The sequence below is a fragment of the Echinops telfairi genome, unplaced genomic scaffold (assembly GCF_000313985.2).
Source record: "Echinops telfairi isolate 266 unplaced genomic scaffold, ASM31398v2 ScPeMD7_7475;HRSCAF=8513, whole genome shotgun sequence".
In the NCBI taxonomy this organism is placed as follows: domain Eukaryota; kingdom Metazoa; phylum Chordata; class Mammalia; order Afrosoricida; family Tenrecidae; genus Echinops; species Echinops telfairi.
The window spans coordinates 7,414,341-7,433,369 of NW_022111379.1; the positions used below are offsets into that span (position 1 = coordinate 7,414,341).

Sequence of the window (19,029 nt, forward strand, 5' to 3'; positions counted from 1 at the left end):
GGAGAGTTTTCCACCTTCCCCCACCTGCTCATTGATCCAGCTAAAATTTTGAGATTGGCAGACGACTTGGGATGCTGGGAATGACTTGGGCGCCCTCAGCTGGGGAAAGACGAGGCTTTCTGTTTCCGCAGTTTTCAGAACCGACTCGATGGCAGTGTGTGCGTCACTTAGACCCTAATCCACAGCAAGACTACCCTGGCTCTGAGCTCCGGCTTTAATTCCCCAATCTGAAGCACAGTACAACTTGAACTAGGAGTATTGCTTTGAAGTGGCCCCTGAGAAGTGGCAATGCATTTCTACCATCCACCCAACAGAGACAGAGGCTTTGATGGTTTCCGGAAGCCACCACCCCCCTCCCCCATTGATTCACTTAGAACTCTGGGAATGACTTGGGCTCCAACTCTGGGAATGACGTAGAACTCTGGGAATGACTTGGGCTGCGTGTCGAGTGTGTCAGGAGACCTCAGTGCCCTCATTGAGTAGTCAGAGGGTAACAATGAGCATTCCAGACCACAAGACACTAGAAAAACAATAAAAAAAATTTTTTTATTTAAAAATATTTCCAGAGACTAATACCATAATGGAGCAACCGCAGAGGTGGCTGACCCAGGTTTGGGATATGAGGAGCAAAGCAAGTCTGCCTAAATACATACCGTTTGTAAATGAAGAGAGCAATTACACTGGCCTCAAGAGGACCAGGCAGGCTTGGGACACACGGGAGATGGAGAACACAGCACACCCATACCACCCAAAACACGCCCCCACCCCCACCCAGTCACCTGCCCTACAATAAGCCTCTTGCCCTGAGCCTGAGGCTATGGCTGGAGACCAGGTTCCCCAGCAACTTGGCATAGTCACCCATGACTTGGCGCCCCTAAGGCCTCCGGCCCAGCCTCGCAAAGCTTAGAGATTTGTTCTCCCTGCTCTTCAGGGGGCAAGGAGGAGTGTTTCACTGAAAATACAGTGGGGAAGAGCGATAAAGCGGGCGTCCGTCCAGCAGTCACCGTGGAGAGAGTGAGACCGGAGTTGGCCCTGGCACACAGAGATTTGGTACAAACAGCCTGCCTGGTCGGGCTCTAAGCTTACTCTTAGAACCTGAGGGAGCAAAGGACAGAGCACCCCCGAGTGTGAACTCATCGTCATTTGGATTTATCATAAACAAGACACACAATCAAGGCTCTGAAATAAATAATATCCATTTGGATTTCTTCCCTGATTAACTTTTCGGCCATCTGAGTAGGAGAATGATGGCAACGGTTGATGATGCCCTCTCTACCACCAGAGCTCCCCTGTAAGAGCTGACCCTAAAAAGGCACTGTCTTGCCAGGTGGAATCCAGGGAGGGTACACCAGAGTTTGGGGACCAAAGTAGAGAAGGCCTTTCCCAGGTCAAAGCCACTCTATCTTATCCCCACTTCTTTTGTCCCCACAGCCCCCTGACCTGGTCCTGACGATGCACTAGGTCCACCTTGGACACCTTCAACTTATTCACGGAGAACGAAACCCAAGAAGTGGAAGCCCTCCTCCGTGGCCTACAACAACACACTGACGAGAGGTGACACAGAGCTCCACCCTGTAGTGACCCCCACTCCTGCAGCTGCCCAGCCAAGCATCCCCAACAGACCGATGCTGGCCTTGTCTGAGCTCCAGGCAGTCCGAATATAAAACAAACCCTGAAGTCAGGGGCCCCCATCCAGCCTGCCCTTCCCATTTCTTACTTCCTGATTTGTGCACCACAAGGAGACCCTGTTCCAGGTCTGTGGCCACAGTGATCAGAGGCCCTGTTCTGCCTGCTTCCCAGAAGTACCCGCTGAGGACACAGCAGCCTAGAATCTTCTGTTCTTCCTGGTCCTTGCTACCAACCCTGTTAGATCTGGTATCTCAGATTCAGCCAGGTCCTCATGAGGGGCCAGCCCAGAGTGTGCACTGTAATTCTGGCTACAAGCCCTCGTCTTCTATTTATAAATGCCACCCACCTCCTTCCCAGTCAGCCCTGCATAGAAACCCTTTGGGCCTCAGAACAGGGACTCTTAGACACAGCACATTGGGAGGGGGCACAGCCCCTTCCGCTGCTGTGTGTTCTGGCCTCAGCCCTCAACTGAAGTGAACCAAAATGACAAGAAGCTGCATTCCTGGTATCGGAGAGCATGGCCTTTGTCCCTAGAGTGCCTACCCCCGGTGACAGTCTGGCACACAGGCAGCTCACCAGTGTGCAAGCTGATCTGCGCCCACCCCCATGTAGGTGGTTGCGGAAGCTTAGCATTCAGAATCCCACAGCTGGTCCCCAAATCCAGGTGTGAGTCTAGACTTTCTAGAAGCCAGCCCTTCAGATCACTCCTTAGAGGGGTGAAGAGTTGGGAAGATGCAGGATCGGAATATGTCCTTTACTGAATCTCAGCACGGCAGCATCGTCAACCAGGGGTCGTTGACAGCGCCTTAGCACCCGGAGAGTTCTTCTTGATACAAGTGGGAACAAAGGCGAAGCAGCGATTACCTGCACACAGGAAAGATGCCTAGATCAGGGGGGCCCAGAAGGAAGACAAACACGGCCTCTGGGCCAGTGAAGCCTTCACCCCCAGCAACCCCACCCCCAAAGGAGAAGTGAGGTCTGTGACCCCAAATTCATGGCTCATCCCTGCTCTGGACCAACAAGTCCACTTAGCCAGAGGGGGCCAAGTCCCCTGGGGAAACAGGCAAGCATGCCTTCACCCTCAGTTCTCGCCATGGGAAGCTAACAGCCTCACCTGTGTCCAGGGATTGGTCCATCCCAGTTCAGGGAACATAACCGCTGTTCCAGCTGGGAGATGCGGAATGCCAGGTAGGATGAGGACATGACCAGGAAGCAAATCCTGCAGGAAGAGGCGTTAAGGAGAAGTTGAACCGCTCTTCCAGAGAAAAGGTATTTTTAGAGACTCAATGGGAAACAGGCATGGGAACTAGCCCATCCCTGCAATAGGTGGAATGAAAGCGCCGTCTCCCCGCAGCCTTGCTCAGACGGGCCGCCGCCTTCCCGAGGGCTCTGCGATATGGCCCTGGCCAAAGCCGTCCTCCTGCCTCCCCTCTGACTGCCACCGTGGTCCTCCACTGCCTTGGGGAGGCCTTGAGGGTCAGATTCCCCCAGCAGGTGCTGAGGTCAACAGTCAAGCCAGCTGGCAGAGGGGGTGGTGGGTGAGGTAAGGGTAAGTTGGCATTAGTTGGTGAAAAAATATCACACCATGCTCACAATTCCGCTGTCCTTAGGTAAAGGGGCAGACAAAACAAGGGTTCCGGAAAGTGTCCTAGAGGTAGGCAGTGGGAAGGCCCCGCTCCTCCCAGCTATCTATCTGATGGCTCTTGACAGTTCAGCCCGCTCCCCTCGCCGCCCTGGGCAGGGAGGCAGCATGTAGACGGGACCCTTCTTGAAAAACATGCACATGGGGTTTGATATTTTACTAAGAGATTAAGGGAAAAGAAAGTCACAGCAGAGGCCCAAAGGCAGGAGTTGAAGCTCAGGATTCTGGATTGATCTAGACAGCACCCCCAAGTAACCTAAATTTTAGCACAAACCATTAAAAGAGCCCAGCCCTCCACCCACACACCCTGTGCAGCAACTTCCTAACAGTTGCCTGTACAGCCCCTTCCTTTGCCCCTGCGCAGCCTAAACCCCAAATTACAGGTCCTCACGAACAGAAACGGGAGACTCGCTCTTACTGCTGAAAGACCTGCCACGCAGCCTCCACGCAAATTGAGCAGCTTTAAAGTAGCGGTGGAAGCTTCTGTACAGAATCCCACAGCTGATCCCCAAATGGTCTTTTCAATTGCAGATGAGTCAGAACCTCCTCTGGCTCTGGATAATGATGTCTCCCCACCCCTCACCCCCAGACACACACACACACTGAGGCCCCTACGCCCAACACCAAGACACCCAGGTGGACCTGCCTCTCCCCGGGTAGCGTCACCTACAGCACGAAGAAGACCTTAAGGAGCCGGTAATCCCAGAGCCTCAGCTCCCCGTCACGCTGGAGCGCCGCCTGCAGCGTGTCCTCCTCACAGACTGCAGCCTCTGCAAGGGGAGAGCAGTTAGGCAGCTTCACCCCAGCCTGCCTGCCTCCCCTCCTTCCCTGGGACAGCCTGGGCCTGACTGGGCTCCTGACCTCCCCGTCTGGCTTCTAAAACCAAAACCAAATTCACTGCCCTCGAGTCAAGGCTGACTCACAGACTAGCAGCTTGGGGAGTAGAAGAAAGCCAAGGAGCCGCTGGTGGTTTGGAACTGCCAACCCTGGGAATCACAGCCCAAAGCTTGACCACTGCACCACCAGGTCTCCTTTATGACTTACGCAGAGTTGAGGTAAGAGCTCTCAGCAGCCCCTTCACACAGCATTGGGAAGAGGGAATGCCCGGCCTTAGTGAACCAGAGCCAGGACATAGCTGTGGGGTCTGTTGCAGTCTACGGTGACCTGCGTGGCACGTGCAGGGTAGCACCACTACACAGCATTCCCAGACCGACACCCTTCAGACTGCTGGGCCTTTCTTCCAAGGTGCTCCAGGGAGGGTTTGACTCCCTTCTAGTTAACAGCCACACATTTAGCCAGCTACACCACCCAAGGCTCTTTGTCATGGACACCAAGGCTCTTTGTCATGGACAGCCTCTTGAACTCACCAGACCCTGGAGGCTTCCTGGCGGGGAAGAAGCTGTCCGTGGAGTCCATGGAGGCCTGCCGGATACACGGGATGCTGTCTGGGAGGGACAGGGACCTGGAGGTATGGCACACTTTTCTCCACTTCATCTCAGGAATGAGGACTTCCTACAGAGAAGATGCGACAGGTTGTCTCACTCCAGGCCTCAGGGTCTTACATGTCCCAAGGGGCAGTACCAGATTTATCAAAGCGCTCATTCAAAATTACCAACTGATGTTTTGACAGGGGAGCTCAGGAGAAATAGGGCTGGGAAAATTAGATTTCCACATGTAAAACAATGAAGCAGGATCCACACCTCATACCTTTAAAAATACATATTTCTTTAAACAGATTAAGAACCTGAGCGTATAAACTAAAAGCATAAAACTCCTAAAAGAACCAACAGGGGCCACACTATCAGGCCTGGCTCTCAGACCTCATTAGAAGGATTTAATATTAGATGAATATAATAAGAACATAACTGTCAAAAGGAAAATAAATGAAATTTAAATTGAAAATGCTTGTTCATCAAGGCTTTACCAAAAAGACAAGCTACCAACTAGGTGACTAGCTTTGGAAACGGTATATCCTACCAAGATTCTAATCACCAAAATGAAGCTCACTCACTTAAACAAGACACATAACTCCTCTCTATAGTAGACATTTCACTGGAGGACATTCCAATGGCCCCAGACACAGGAAAAGATGCTCAGCTCTGGTGGTTTCGTGGGGTACGCTTGGGGCTATCAACCAGCTGCCCCAAGAGAGAATGATGGGCCTTCTGCGTGTTGAAGATTTGCAGTCTCAGAAACCTGTCCTGTGGAGACACTCTGAGTCGGCATCGACTCAAAAGCAGTGAGTTTCTTTCAGCACCACGGACCATCAAAGAGATGCAAAAATCAAACCACAACTAGATACTATTTTACGTGCACCAGGACAACTATGATTTAAAAAACAAACAGAAAATAGCAAATGTTGATGATGATGTAGGGAAATTGGTACCCTTGCCCACTGCTGGTAGGAATGCAAGATGGTACAGGGGCTGTGGAAAGCATGTGGCAGCTCCTTAAAAAAACTAGAACTACCACCTGGCCAGCAGTTTCACTCCCAGATATACACCCAAGGCTTGAACGCATTGACTCGAAAAGAGACGTGAATACCACTGTTCGTTGCAACACTGTGCACCAGCCAAAAGGTGGAAACAACCTAAATGCCACCAGCAGGGAAATGGATAAACAGAACTGATCCATGCATATGACGGAATAGTATTCAGCACGCTAGCACAGGGGTGGCGCTTGAAGACAGGCCCAGTGCAGGAAGACGATCGCAAAAGGACAAATGGTGTCTGATCTCACTTGCATAAAAAGACAAGGCAATGTACAGAGACCAAAAGTTATTCGTGATTACCATGGGCAGAAAAGGAGGGGGGATGATGATGATGATGATGATGAGAAAATCCCATCGAGGATAAGGTTGTACAGCCAATTGCTGTAATTGCCGTCAAGTTGTGTGATGGATGGACACATATTTACATAGATACAAACACACAAATAGCTGCTGAGGCTATTTGTGAATGTATAACCAGACACCTCCTGGGATTCGGATCCTTGGTTTTGAGGTTCGGGGTCTTGTTTATTGCTTCTGTTACCTCCTTCACCATGCCTAGGCTGGTGTTGGGTGCTGAGTTCGCTCTGACCCATAGCAACCCTGTGCACAACAGATGGAAACACAACACAGTCCTGTGTGATCCTCGCATCCTCCCTGCTAGCTAGCTTACCTCATCACCTTCAAGTTCACCTCCTTCACCATGGTCCCAGGAGACATGCTTTCAAAGACTGGTAGGACTGGAGCCACAGCGGCACATCAGACATACACCAACGTGGGTAAACACGCCAATCAACCAAGCCCCAAAGAGCAAGGCACAACATGGATCGTTGGGTCCTAAAAGTTTGCAAACAGCCATCAAAGGCATAATAATGGGTCTCCATTCACCAGAAGCAAGACAGAGAGCCAGGACTAGGAGGAAGACAATAGAAGGTGTGGTTCATTGTCTCCATGAATATCCGCCTCCAGAACTAGCTGGTGCCCAGTATCATTATTTCCTGAACATTTTGACTAAAGAGTGCATAGAAGAGTACTGATCGCTAGGGAGTGGGGGGGGGGGGAGAGTACTGGTCAAAGGGAGGGTGATACAGAAGAGAATTTCAACTTCTTAGGGACTCCAGACTTCCTAGATACATGAAAGTTGGACGAACGTCTGAAACTATTGCCCTGAGATAATCTTTAAACCTTAAAACAACAACAACAATAACAACAAATAGCCCCTGGAATCTGAAAACCAAACTGGTAAAAAAAAAGGTCTTTAGCATCATGCTCATAAATATTGGTCTGAGTAGCTAAAAAAGGAGGAAAAGTAAAACTGAAGTGGACTTGGTGTCTTTAGTGACATTCAAGTTCATTACAAACATGGAGGGGAGTGGGGAAAACCATCTATGGGATCAGATCTGAAACAGCAACCTACAAGATGAGACAGAAAATGTAGAGGGTAGTGAGGGGGGCACAAGTCAGAAAAGGAGTGTGGGAAGAGTTGCCCAGCTCAGAATATGATCGGGGTCCCTCACTGTACCTGGAGAAACTGTTGGCAAAGACAGCCTAGGAAACCCCAGGGGCAGTTCTGTCATATAGTCACTTTGAGTTGGAATTGATGTAACAACATTGTTTTGTAGTTTTTAATTTGTTTTGACTTTGCAACTATAAACATAAAAGAGTTTAGACCTACAGCACATAAATAAAAAGGGAAAAAGGCATTTAGACCTGGTTTTGTATTTGTATGTACATTTGATGATTTTTAAATATATCTAAAAAGAAATTACCAATATAGATGCCTACTCAGGGGCAGAAGCAGGTACCCAGGAGAGAACCATTGCTATAGCAACCACATCTCTCCTAACTGCTCTTTTAACTATGACCAGCCCCTCTGCCACTGGACCCCTCCCACTCTGCCATCCATACCAGCTCTCCCCTTGCCACCTGGACAGAGGAAGTATGAATAATATGAACAGATAGGAAACTGAAGGTCCACACGGAATGCTCTAGGTGTTTATTAGAATGCTATCAGCCAGTGCCTCACCCAATCCTGAAGCTATGGGGCTGGGCCTCCCTTCTCCCCCCACCCCAGGCTTCTCACTTGGCCTTCAAGCTCACCTCCCTCACCATGGTCCCAGGAGACATTTCAGCCATGGAAGCCAACTCAAGTCCATGCGCAAATCAACCGAGTCCAAGAAAGCACGGTACAACACAGATTATATTATACGGGTCCTTCGAATCCTGGCTCACACCTTACGCATGTCCCTGACCTTCAACAAAATGGGAACATTGCCTTCTACCCCTGCATGGTGCTGTACGCACATTGTGTTCTTGGCTAAACACTTAACAGTTACGGAAGGAGGCTTCAAAGCACCCTCGGGTCATTTCCACCCAAACGCCTGGCTCAGAGGCTCAGCTTTGCTTACCTAGGGCCTCAGCTGCTGAAGCAGGTCCAAATCTATCATTTGTTTGGTTCTACAGTGATAGCCTTTGGAGTGACCCCCCAGGGACATCTCTCTCCTCTAAAGGTCCACTGGGCTCAGCAAAGGAAAGATGGTGGGTCCCTAGACCTGTTGTCTGGGCAAGTTGGATCCAACCTGGACAGGGTTCCTGCAGTCAGACATCCGTTTTGCTCAGAAAGCCAGTATACCTGACCAGGACCTAGTAGCTCTGCAGGGTATGGAGCAAGGTGGGTCTTGGGGTTCCCCTTGGCCCAGCCTGGCCCCAGGCCCCTCATTCTGGGGCCCCAAGTCTGTACTGAGAGCCCTGAAGCCTCCAAGTCATGGGCAATGTCAAGGCAGTAGCGTTTTGCTTCTGGACTCAGTTCTCACCAGAGCCTCACACTCAGGTTCCTCCGGAAACTCCCTCACACTCAGACTCTTCTTGCTGGAAGGCTGAGGAGGAAAGGAACAGGTGTCATTTGTCCATCTGGCCCTCCCCAGGCTGCTCCCCCAAAACACACACACACACACACACACACCACCACCACCACCACCACCACCACCCCACACCTTCTCTTTCTCACCACAAGCCCGAGGGCATTGCAAGGCACACTGGGAAGGAGTCCCAGGCTCCTGTCTATCTGGGCTTTAAGGAAGCACAGGTGAGGGCCTATTGGCCTCAGACAGACTTGCTGATGAGCACAGATACATAGTCTACATAGTCTAAGTACTGCCTCTGGGAGCTGAGCCTTTTACCCCTCTCCTTTCCCTGCCCCATCCCATCCCCAGTGATAGGAAAATCTGAGGGCTGATCTCTCCTAATAACCTTGACCCAAGGCTGAAGCCCAAGCCTGAGCAACCTGCCTGGCCCACCTCCTACCCCTGAGCTCCATACCTGTAGGTGGGTACAGACCCTCCTCAGCATGTCATATACACTGTCCCGGGAGAGGAGTGACACAAAGACGTACTGGGACAAAGAAAGCAGAAAGGGATGGAAGATGAGACTTGCAATGCCAGCATTCCCCCTCCATGGGTGAGTGGCCAGCCCTCAGGGATATGGGGCTGTGAGGGGTCACAGGGACCCCTGTCTATGAACCTTGGTTCCTGGGCCTGAAACATCCACAGGAGAGTTTCGGGGTGATAAGAAGCCAAGCCCTGGGACTGTGCCAGAGTCCAGGCTAGTGTTCTTGGGACTGGGTAAGGAGGCTGACCAGGCAGCATTGGCTTCACTCACCTTCTGGCTGGTGTTGGTAGTGATGGCCAGTCCATTGGGAAGAAGTCGTGCCATCTTGTGCTTTTTGATCATTTGTACAGACACCACAGGAATGATCACCTAAAGAGGACAGGCATGCTCCTCTCCAGACCTGTCCCAAAGACGTGGTCCCTCCACTGCCTCCACGGAACCCCAGCCTCAGATGGTAGTGAGATCGTGTGGAGAAGCCTGGTCCCCTCCGAGGAGGTGTCTGACCTTTCTACCTTCTCATCTAGGCTCCCCTTCCATGATCCCCACCCTCGCTTAGGGAGCATGCTGCTCTGGCCTCTCAATGTCACCTCTTATCAAGGATGGTTGAGCTGGTGAATTCCATTTCCTAGCCAAGAGCTACCTCTTGACTACACTTCCAAAACTCCTAACGATTGCCACCAAGTGGATTCTGACTCCTGATGACCCTGTAAGACAGGGTAGAACTGCTCCTGTGGGTCTGAGACTGTAACTCTGTATGGAAGTCACTTATATGTATATATGAGGAGACTTCAAAATTTCATTGAAAAGTAGAATTAAAAGACAACGGGATTTTCCCACAATCATGAAAGTTTTTAAGCCCCTCCTCTATTAAAAGCTATATAAATGTGATGCATGCTCTTTTGTGTGGGTCCAGGTTAAAAAAAATCATGTAGTATGAATGCATCACTTCTGACGAGCGAGCCATGTCTTCCTCCCATGGAGCGGCTGGTGGTTTCAAACTGCCAGCCTTCTGATTAGCAGCCCAACACATATCCACTATGCCACCAGAGCCCTTTGACTACATTTAAACTGCCCTAAACTGGTATCCCACTCTGATTCTGAAAGCATTTCTGAGACACCATAGGCAGAATAATTTGGTCCTGACCAGACCAGCTCAGGCCAAATGTGCCATCTGGTGAGGCCCTGTGCTTGGAAGGCTCAGGGCTGCTTCCCTGGATGCCTCATCCAACCATGGTGAGGCTTCACCAAGTGCCCAAGCAGGTAGAAAGGGCCAAGCAAAACTTCGGATATATCTTTGGGACAGAGGGCTTTGGCCTCACAGAGCCACGGCAGCCTTACCACGCATTACTACCTTGATATCCTTGCCAAAGAGGCTGGCGTGGAAGCAGAGCCAATTGGGAGAGATATAGAGCCGGCCCTGGAGAAGGAGGTCCCTTTGGAGGGCGCAGGAGCACACTAGGGAATCAGAGGAAAGAAGGCAGCCGTGAGCAAGGTCAGCCCAGGAGGTCCCAAGGCCTGAATATGCACACACAAGTCCAGAGTCCAGCCTCAGGGCCTGCCCTCTCAGGCCTACCTTCCCAGTCCCAGGCCCCAAACAATCCCCTCCCTCAACACCCTCACAGATTTCTCCTGAGCCTCCCGATTACAGCACCCCACCCCACCCCCACCCCCATCAGAGAACTAGCCATTCTTCTTTCTCTCTTTCTCCACCCATGAGCCAAGGGGTCTGGGCAGTCCCTGCCCAGCAGTCCCCCCACTCCCCCTCCAAAAAAAATCCTGGGTTCACATCCCCTCAGGCTCTGGGAAGAGGGTCTCACAGCCCAAGTATTCCCCAGGCTGGGTCAGAAGTCTGAGCAGGAAAGAATCGTCTTTCAAAAGGGCAGGGGGAAAAGTAAGATTTGGGAGCCCTGACATTTCCTTAAGAAAGAAAATCTTCATACATTCAACTTCATATCCCAAACCAGCTCAGTCTTATGCATTTGAAGGATACAAAAACCCCAGCCACATCAAAGGGGAGTCGGTGCCTAAATCCATGTTGTGCCTCCGGGGAGGTTCTGGAGGCGAGGACCTGGCAAGGAGAGGGAGCCGCCTCACCTTTGAGAACCGCTTCCTCCAAAGGGATGTCCTTAAACAGCTTGTGGTACTGCTGGTTGTATTTACTCTGGACAGTCTGTGAACACATGGGCTGGGTCTGAGACATTCGGTGAGGGCAGACACCAAAGGAACGAATGCCACAAGGGGCCCCAGGACTTAGCATGAAGCAGCCAGTCAGTGTGGAGGGCTGAGTTCCAAACACAGCACCGTGTCTCCTGGTGACACTGGGTCATGACGGAAGAGGCTGCACCACCCTCACCCAAGAGAGGACGCCCATTCCGGTCTCCAAGAGACTCTGTTTTCTGGTGACAGGCCTGGTGGCCAAGGAGTCCAGAAGCAAAAGTCTGGCCAGCCCAGGGTCCCCTCCCTCTGGGAGAAGTGGGCCTCCTCTCACTTACCCCTTCTCGGCTGCACGTCTTTCTCTCTTCGCCTTTCAGGCCCTCTGGGTGGGGCAGGCTGCAAGGGAGACATTCCATTGCAGGGACAAGGAACCTTCGGGTCCTGCCCATGAGTTCTCAGAGCCAATCTCGCCCTGGCTTCAACCCAGGAGCTTAGGGCAAAGATTAGTACCCGGAGCTCCCATGGAGAGGCTACAAGGAACAGGCTGCTCATCCTTGGGGAAGGACTTGGGTCTCTAAGCGCATCCCCCCTTCTAGGAGATGGGCCCAGTGAGCCCACAGTCTCCCAAAGATGTTTCGGCGCTGCCCTCCCTGGGAGTCAAAGGCCACCTCCCATTGCTCTGGCAGAAGAAGGCCCAAGAAGAAATGAGCAGGAAGGGCAGTGATCCCAGCAGGGTGTGCTCCTCACAGCCTCCCCCGCCTCTGCCGGGAAAGCTCACTGCTCACCTGACCCAAGGGAGACTTCCAAGGTGGAGGGTTGGGCCAAGCACAGGTGGGCAGTGAGCGGGCAGGTAACCTGAGAAGCTGGACTCCTAGGTCCCAGAGGGCTGAGCAAGGCAGGAGTGGGCAGAAGGGAGGGTGGGGGGGGAGATGGAGACAGCCTGGGCCTGCCCTAACAGACCTGCTGAGGGATCCAGGCCCCTAGCCAGACTCCTTCTGTCTTTGACAGGCCTCCTTCTGAAGGCCTCCTACCCCCCAATCTGTATGTGTATCTGACTTCTCCGGGGGGCTCCCTGTACTCTGGGGGCTCCTGAAGCCTGTCTAGTTTCTCGGGGCTAGCCACAGAGCTCTTCAGAGAAGCCATCTTTGTAGGCATCTGCTGGTTGCTCTGGAGACACACCCACATCAGAAGACAGCCTGACGGGGTACCCTGCCCCATTGGGCCCCGTCACACCCAGGGCAACTTGCCTCTGCCCTGCACCCAAACCGACCCTGCTTTTCAAGGTGAGTCTGAAAACTTAGACAGAAGCGTCAGGGCAGCTGACAGTGGGGAGAGCCTCGCACATGATCTTGCCTCAAAGCTTGAAGTCCAGGAACAGCAACTCATCCGGACACTGGACAGTCCAGCCTCCAGCCCTGACCTGGACCTTGAGGAGGCACACTCCTCAAAGGGGGGGATTTTAAGATTTGCTCACTAGTGAAAGCAAAAGCTAACATGACTTTAAACCAGGGGTTCCCAACCTTCCTCATGCCATGACCCTTTCATACAGTTCCTCATGTTGCGGTGACCCCCCAACCATAAAAGTATTCTCATTTGCTACTTCATCACTGTCATTTTGCTACTGTATGAATCGGGTGACCCTTGTGAAAGGCTCATTTGACCCCCAAAGGGGTCGTGACCCACAGGTTGAGAACCGATGCTTTAAACCATCCTGTTCTGGGAAAAGAAGTTAAGGCACACGCCTTTTCAACACTGAGCAGCTGTTGTGGCTACCAAGCAGGAGGGAGACTGCAGAGCTGGTGGGGAAGGGCCTTCTCACACCACCAAGTGGCCTCAGCCACCTGAGTGGAGTCTTAGCCCTACAAGGCAAACAATCTCCAGTATATCCCAGAGAGGAGGCACAGAAAGGAGGAGACACCAGCTCCCCACCACCCCCAGTGGCTGGTGGGGTCCTAAGAAGCTCCAAAAAAACAGGGTCCCCAGCCTCCTGGTGCCTGGCATCTGCGTGGAATCACTAGCAGTCACATTAAGCCCTGATGGAAGGGCCCCAGGGCTGACCAAGGCAGAGAGAACACGGTGATCGGGCAGCGGTAACAGGACCCAAATCCCAACTCTGGGTCACACTCAGCACCTGGGGCAACCCACGTTCCCTTCGTCAAGCACCGATGCTGCCTCGGACCAGGACCTGCCACCAGGATGCTCGGAGGCTCTTTAGTCTGACCCCTTCTTCCCACACCACCATACAAATAAGGAAGCAGGCTCACCTGGCCCAGAGTCACACGGCTAAGAGCCAGGTGATGTCACCCACAATATCACCCTGGCCAGAGCCATCTGGGCTACTGACCTCTGCCCTCCCCAACCTCATGGAAGGACTTGGCATACACATCAACGTATGTTTCCTGCATCTTGACAAGCGACCGACTCTGCTAGCGTTTTGACCTTTTGACTGATTCCCAGGGCGAGTAATTGGAGTGATCCTGAGAATCATCATTTCACATTTTATAAGGTTTCCTCCCCACACCTTTACTTATTAGGTTCGGTGCAGAACATGTGAGCAATAGGGGAAAATAAGATCAAAATCATTCATTACAATAAAAAATAAAAGTTCACAATGATATGATTGTGAATGATGGGGGAGTGTGGAATGGAGACCCAAAGCCCATTTGTAGGCCACTGGACATCCCCTTACAGAAGGGTCGCGGGGAGGAGATGAGCCAATCAGGGTGAGACGTAGCAACGATGAAACATACAACCTTCCTCCAGTTCCTAAATCCCCTCCCCCCCCATCATGATCCCAATTCTACCTTACAAATCTGGCTAGACCAGAGGATGTACACTGGTACAGATAGGAACTGGAAACACAGAATCCAGGGCGGATGATCCCTTCAGGACTAGTGGTGCAAGTGGAAGGTGGTGGGAGGGTGGGTTGGAAAGGGGGAACGGATTACAGGGATCTATATGTAACCTCCTCCCTTGGGGACGGACAACAGAAAAGTGGGTGAAGGGAGACGTCAGACAGTGCAAGCTATGACAAAATGATAATTTATAAATTATCAAGGGTTCAGGAGGGAGGAAGGAGTGGAGAGTGAAGGGAAAAAATGAGGACCTGATGCCAGGGGCTTAAGTGGAGAGCAAATGTTTTGAGAATGATGAGGGCAATGAATGTACAGATGTGCTTTACACAACTGATGTATGGATGGATTGTGATAAGAGTTGTATGAACCCCTAATAAAATGATTAAAAATAAATAAATAATAATAAATACACTTTCCCCTCAAATCACCCAAAGGTAAAATCATCCATAATTTATGCTTGTATCCTGCTTTTCTGGTTTAACGTGAATTCTTAATGGCGCAGTGCCTTCCTGGGATAGAGTCTCAGAAATGAAATCTGTGGACGCAGTGTCCGAACCCGGCCGCCTGCATTTCACCAGAGTGCCTGCTCCCTACAGCCAAACCCTCCCTAGTCAGGCTGTTAGCACCCTCACCTTTGCAGACCTGAGGAGGAATCTGTCATCTTAAAGAGCCTTGGTGCCACAGTGGTTACAAATTAGGCTGCTAACCACAAAGTCAGCAGTTTGAACCTACCAGCCACTCTGGGAAAAGGACAGGGCTTTCTACTCTCAGGAAGAGTGACAGCCTCAGACATCCACTGGGAATTGGAATGGACTCCGTGGCAATGTGCTTGGTTGAACTTTTTTCCTTCCCGTGCTTTGCCCCCCCTGCCCCCCCCCAAAATAATGCCCACTGGAATTTCATCTGTGAATTGTCTGTATGTTTTTATTGGTTTATATAAATGCTATATTTCTTGTGAATCTTAACCCTTGGTTTGCCATTTTTACAAATGTCCTTCATTTTTGCATTGCTGTTGAATTTTGCTTGTGGTCTTTTTTGTTGTACTTGTGCTTCGCCGTGGAGTAGACGCCATCTATCTGTCTCTTACTTGCCTTCTGGTAAGAGAGGTCCCTGTGGAGTGGCATTGCAAGTCCAACCACTGATTCGTTACAGAGTTAGAGCCCTACGAGAGAATGGTGTGGGCTCATACCCCAGCCAAACAGACAAGGGGTTAAAACTGATCTCTGATAAAGAAGGCAGGGCCCTGGCTATCCATTGTTTCCAGGGCAGGGATCCCCCTTATTCAGGCTCCAGAGAGTGCACCTTGAGTTCTTGGGGTTTTCCAGGGCTCAGAGGGACACATATGCTTGGATCTGTGCCCTATTGAGGTAATCACACACAGGGCCTTGGAACCAGCAGCCGGAGAGGCCGTTCTGACTCTTGGTGACTCCAGGAGTCAGGGCAGAGCTGTGCTCTGTTCTAAGGGCTGAATTTTTGGAAACAGATTGCCAGATCACTCGAACCCCCAACCTTCCAGCTAGCAGCCAAGCACAGCAGAGGCTCCATGCTTTATAAACTGGGTAGAGTTATAAACCTGTCTCCAAACATTTGCATAGATTCTAAAACAAATTCAAGGAGGCGAGAACAGGGCTTCCTCAGTGCGAGGAGCTGTCCTTTGTCCCCCCTCAGCTTCCAGCACACGAGGCAGTGCTAAGGTGTCCACCTCCCCAAATGAACGGCAGCTCCACAGTCAGAGACCTTGCCTCGCCCGTCCCAGAATCCCCCCGAACCTGACGCAAGAGCAGCAGACGGCGAGTTCTGAGCCCGTCTCTGAAACCTGTAGGCACTGCTGGCATGTGAAGACAGTGTGAGTGCTGGGGGGCAGGCTGGGCCAGGAACAGCACAAAAGAAGGCTCCCGGCTACCTGCCAACAGCCACGAAAACGGGAGCCACTTGGGAACAAGTCCCTTTCAAATATCTCGTAACCCAAAGAGACCCCTGACATGTGGTCAATGGGATGAGTCTCTGTATTCTGAGGGGGGACAAAGCCAGTCCTTTACGGTTTGCTCGCCAATAAAGTCCTTGGCCCCAAGACCTTGTCAGTGGTCCAAATGACCGTGCCTGTGCTGCCTTCAAAATGAGTTCAACGTTAGACTTTCTGTTCATCAGTCCTGTCCTCTCTCCTATGCTGTTTGCTTGCTGACAGCAGTTGTTAACTGCCATCAAGTCAGTCCCCACGCATGCCGATGCCATGTGGGCAAAGTCCCACTGCCCCCGAGGGTTTTCAAGGCGCCGGGACCTCCTAAACCACCACCAGTACTGTCTTCCAAGGCCCCTGTTGGGCGCGTTCAAACTGCTAACCATTCTGATTGTAGTCCAGTGCTCAACTGTCCTCAGTACCCAAAGATTCCTTTGCTTAGATGAATGGGAAAAGCGAGATGGAAGCAGTGTTGCTGGAAAAGTCTGGGCCCTCAAGAGTTCAGGATCAGAACCGGACAGGCAGGGTCACATCCAACGGTCTATGGAGTCCTGACCCCAAGGGCCAGAAGAGAAGCTTCCTGAACCGGCAGCTGGAGAGTGAGGAATGAGCCCAGCTCAGCTTGGGCTCCCACAGCCGGCAGCCTCAGTCCATCCTTACACACAGACCCTCTGGAGATAGCCACTCCTCCCCTGTGGGTCGTGGACCAGCCCCCCCATGCTCCGCCCCCATCCTACCTCATCCAGACTCTGGAATATCTGGGCTCTTCCAATCCTTACCTAGTGCTCTTGGTTTAAAGCCAAACCGCAAGAGTAGAGCGGCTATTGGAAGATGCCGGGCTGGGGAGTAGGAGGAAATCCAGTATTTGGGACATTAGAAAGAATTCAAAGGGCTGGAGAAGCACCAAGGGAAGGCTCTTACATTCCGCTGAGCTGGCTGAAGGCAGGAATGTCGAAGCAAGTGACTGCCCCAGCCCGGAGTCCCACTGGCCAGTTGGTGAGCTCATACCACCTGCCCACACTTTCATTCCTTCCACAAATACTCACTGAGCTATGCAACAGGAGCCCCTGTGGGGCCTGCCCTGCCTGGGAGCCGCTGAGGGCGGAGTGAGCAGCTCGGCACATAGCTGGATGTAGAGAAGCAAAGCCACCAAGAATGGGGAGCAGAGGGGGAGACAGGCAGTGGCCCCAGCCTCAAAGAACCCCAACCAGGCAGACAACGTCCAGATCTATACCCTAACCCTGATCACTCATCCCCTCCTGAGCTCAGCAGCCTCTCCCCAAACCCTCCCTTCTGTGAGGGCTCAGTATTGGTGCTCCTGGCACCACACTGTGGCTCAAGGTAGAATCCCCAGCTCCCTCCTCTCCCCACCCCCAACCAGTCAATCCCCAAGCTCCATTGAACCTCATCCCCAACACCATCGCCTTTCCCCATTCCCGGCACACCATCCAAGGCCCAAGTCCACTTTCTTTTCCTGGGTGCTGACAACAGCTCCCTGACTGTTGCTCTTGTCAGTTGCTGTCCATCAGTCCACTCACAGTGAACCCTGACCTGTGTGCAGAGCAGAACTACCCTAGAAAGTTTTCAAGCCTGTGACTTTTCAAGGAGATCACCAGGCCGAGCTTCCAAGATGCCTCAGAGTGGGTTTGAACCTCTCACCTTTGGACTAGTTGCCAAGTGCTTCTCCCAGGCTGCTGCCCCAGCACTGACCGCAACAGCAGACCGGGCTGGCTATTTACACCCGTCTTCCCCAGTACACTGAATTCCGTGTGTGTGTGTGTGTGTGTGTGTGTGTGTGTGTGTGTGTGCGTGTGTGTGTGTATTGGGGGTGAGGGATCCTATACATCTGTTTCCCAAGCATACAGCAGACACCCAATATTTGCTGAAGGAATGAATGGAGGAGAGACAGACAAAGAGATGATGACACCCCCAGAGGGGAGAGAACAGAGAGGCAGTAAGAGGGAAGGGAGGGGACCCAGAGGAAGGCAAACCCCCAGGACAGGGAAGCAGACAGCTGTTCGTGTGCAGAAGGAGGCCCTCCCTTCAAGAGCCCTAGCCTGGGGGCAGGCAGACAGCCTGGCACATGGAGGCACTCAGCCAAGCCCATTGCCAGGTCAAATGGGGTGAAGACAGAACATACAAAGAAGAAAGCGGGAAGTCTGGGTAAAAGCCATGTGGGGAGTCACTGCTGCCCTCTCCTGTGCTGTCTCAGGCCAGGGGACACTGACCCAGCTTCCCTGGCACTTCCTAAGCACAGCCCCTCCAGGCTGTGGCAGAGCCTCTACGATAGCTGGTAGCCATGGCAGGCACCGGGAGTGAAGCAGAAACCTCTGCCAGGCCTGGCAGCCTGAGCCAGCAGGGCCCAGCAGCCACAGATGGAACAGACACATGGCTGGCAACGGGGGTGCTCCCCTGGCACGCCTCTTACCTAAGTTGGCTTCTCGTGGCTATTTGGGACACTAGAGCATCCCGCACGTCAGGCCGGACTCCAAGAGGGCCCGGTCCTCTCCTGCAGCCAGCCTGTGATCCAAACACAAACGCTGCTCCTTGTCAACCCCAAACCACGTCTGAGCAGCAGGGCCCTGAAAGGATGGAGCCAGAACCCCTAGAAGGCTATCAGAGAAGGAGCTGAAGGGTCAGATAGAAGGTCAGCCAAGGGGGCCCCACCATGCAGACCAGGGCAGCTCCAAAGTCCCCCGCTACCCCCACCTCTCATTCAGCACAGGCCTGCCATTGTGTTGATGCCTGTGGAGACTGCCTTTTCGCCACCAGGACAGAATCAGAAGCTACATTTTAACAGGATCCCCCCACGACAGTCATTCTCCTGAGAAGGAAGCTGTTGGAAGCCCTGCTGGGCACACAGCTCTCCTCTGACTTCAGAGAAGAGACCAGCTGGGTGCCCATTAGAATCACCTGT

General features: G+C 52.2%; 1 protein-coding gene across 1 annotated transcript; it reads right to left on the reverse strand.

Moving 5' to 3' along the window:
- Nucleotides 1–1,376: 1,376 nt before the first annotated feature.
- Nucleotides 1,377–11,749, reverse strand: GRAMD2A (GRAM domain containing 2A). Its single transcript, XM_013007097.3, has 10 exons — nucleotides 11,639–11,749; nucleotides 11,241–11,316; nucleotides 10,498–10,601; nucleotides 9,417–9,515; nucleotides 9,078–9,149; nucleotides 8,573–8,635; nucleotides 4,639–4,783; nucleotides 3,942–4,041; nucleotides 2,744–2,848; nucleotides 1,377–2,493 (listed from the first exon to the last, which is right to left on the reverse strand). The coding sequence occupies exons 1-10, from the start codon at nucleotides 11,747–11,749 to the stop codon at nucleotides 2,490–2,492; spliced, it is 879 nt and encodes a 292-aa protein (XP_012862551.3). The 3' UTR covers nucleotides 1,377–2,489.
- Between the last annotated feature and the right edge of the window lie 7,280 nt (nucleotides 11,750–19,029).

Coding starts and splice junctions, on each gene's coding strand:
- GRAMD2A (XM_013007097.3), bottom strand. CDS start 11,749: ATGGGCAGGACCCGAAGGTTCCTTGTCCCTGCAATGGAATGTCTCCCT. Junction 9,516..10,497: donor TCTTTGGCAAGGATATCAAG/GTAGTAATGCGT, acceptor TGTCCTCTTTAG/GTGATCATTCCTGTGGTGTC. Junction 8,636..9,077: donor GGGTCTGTACCCACCTACAG/GTATGGAGCTCA, acceptor TTTCCTCCTCAG/CCTTCCAGCAAGAAGAGTCT.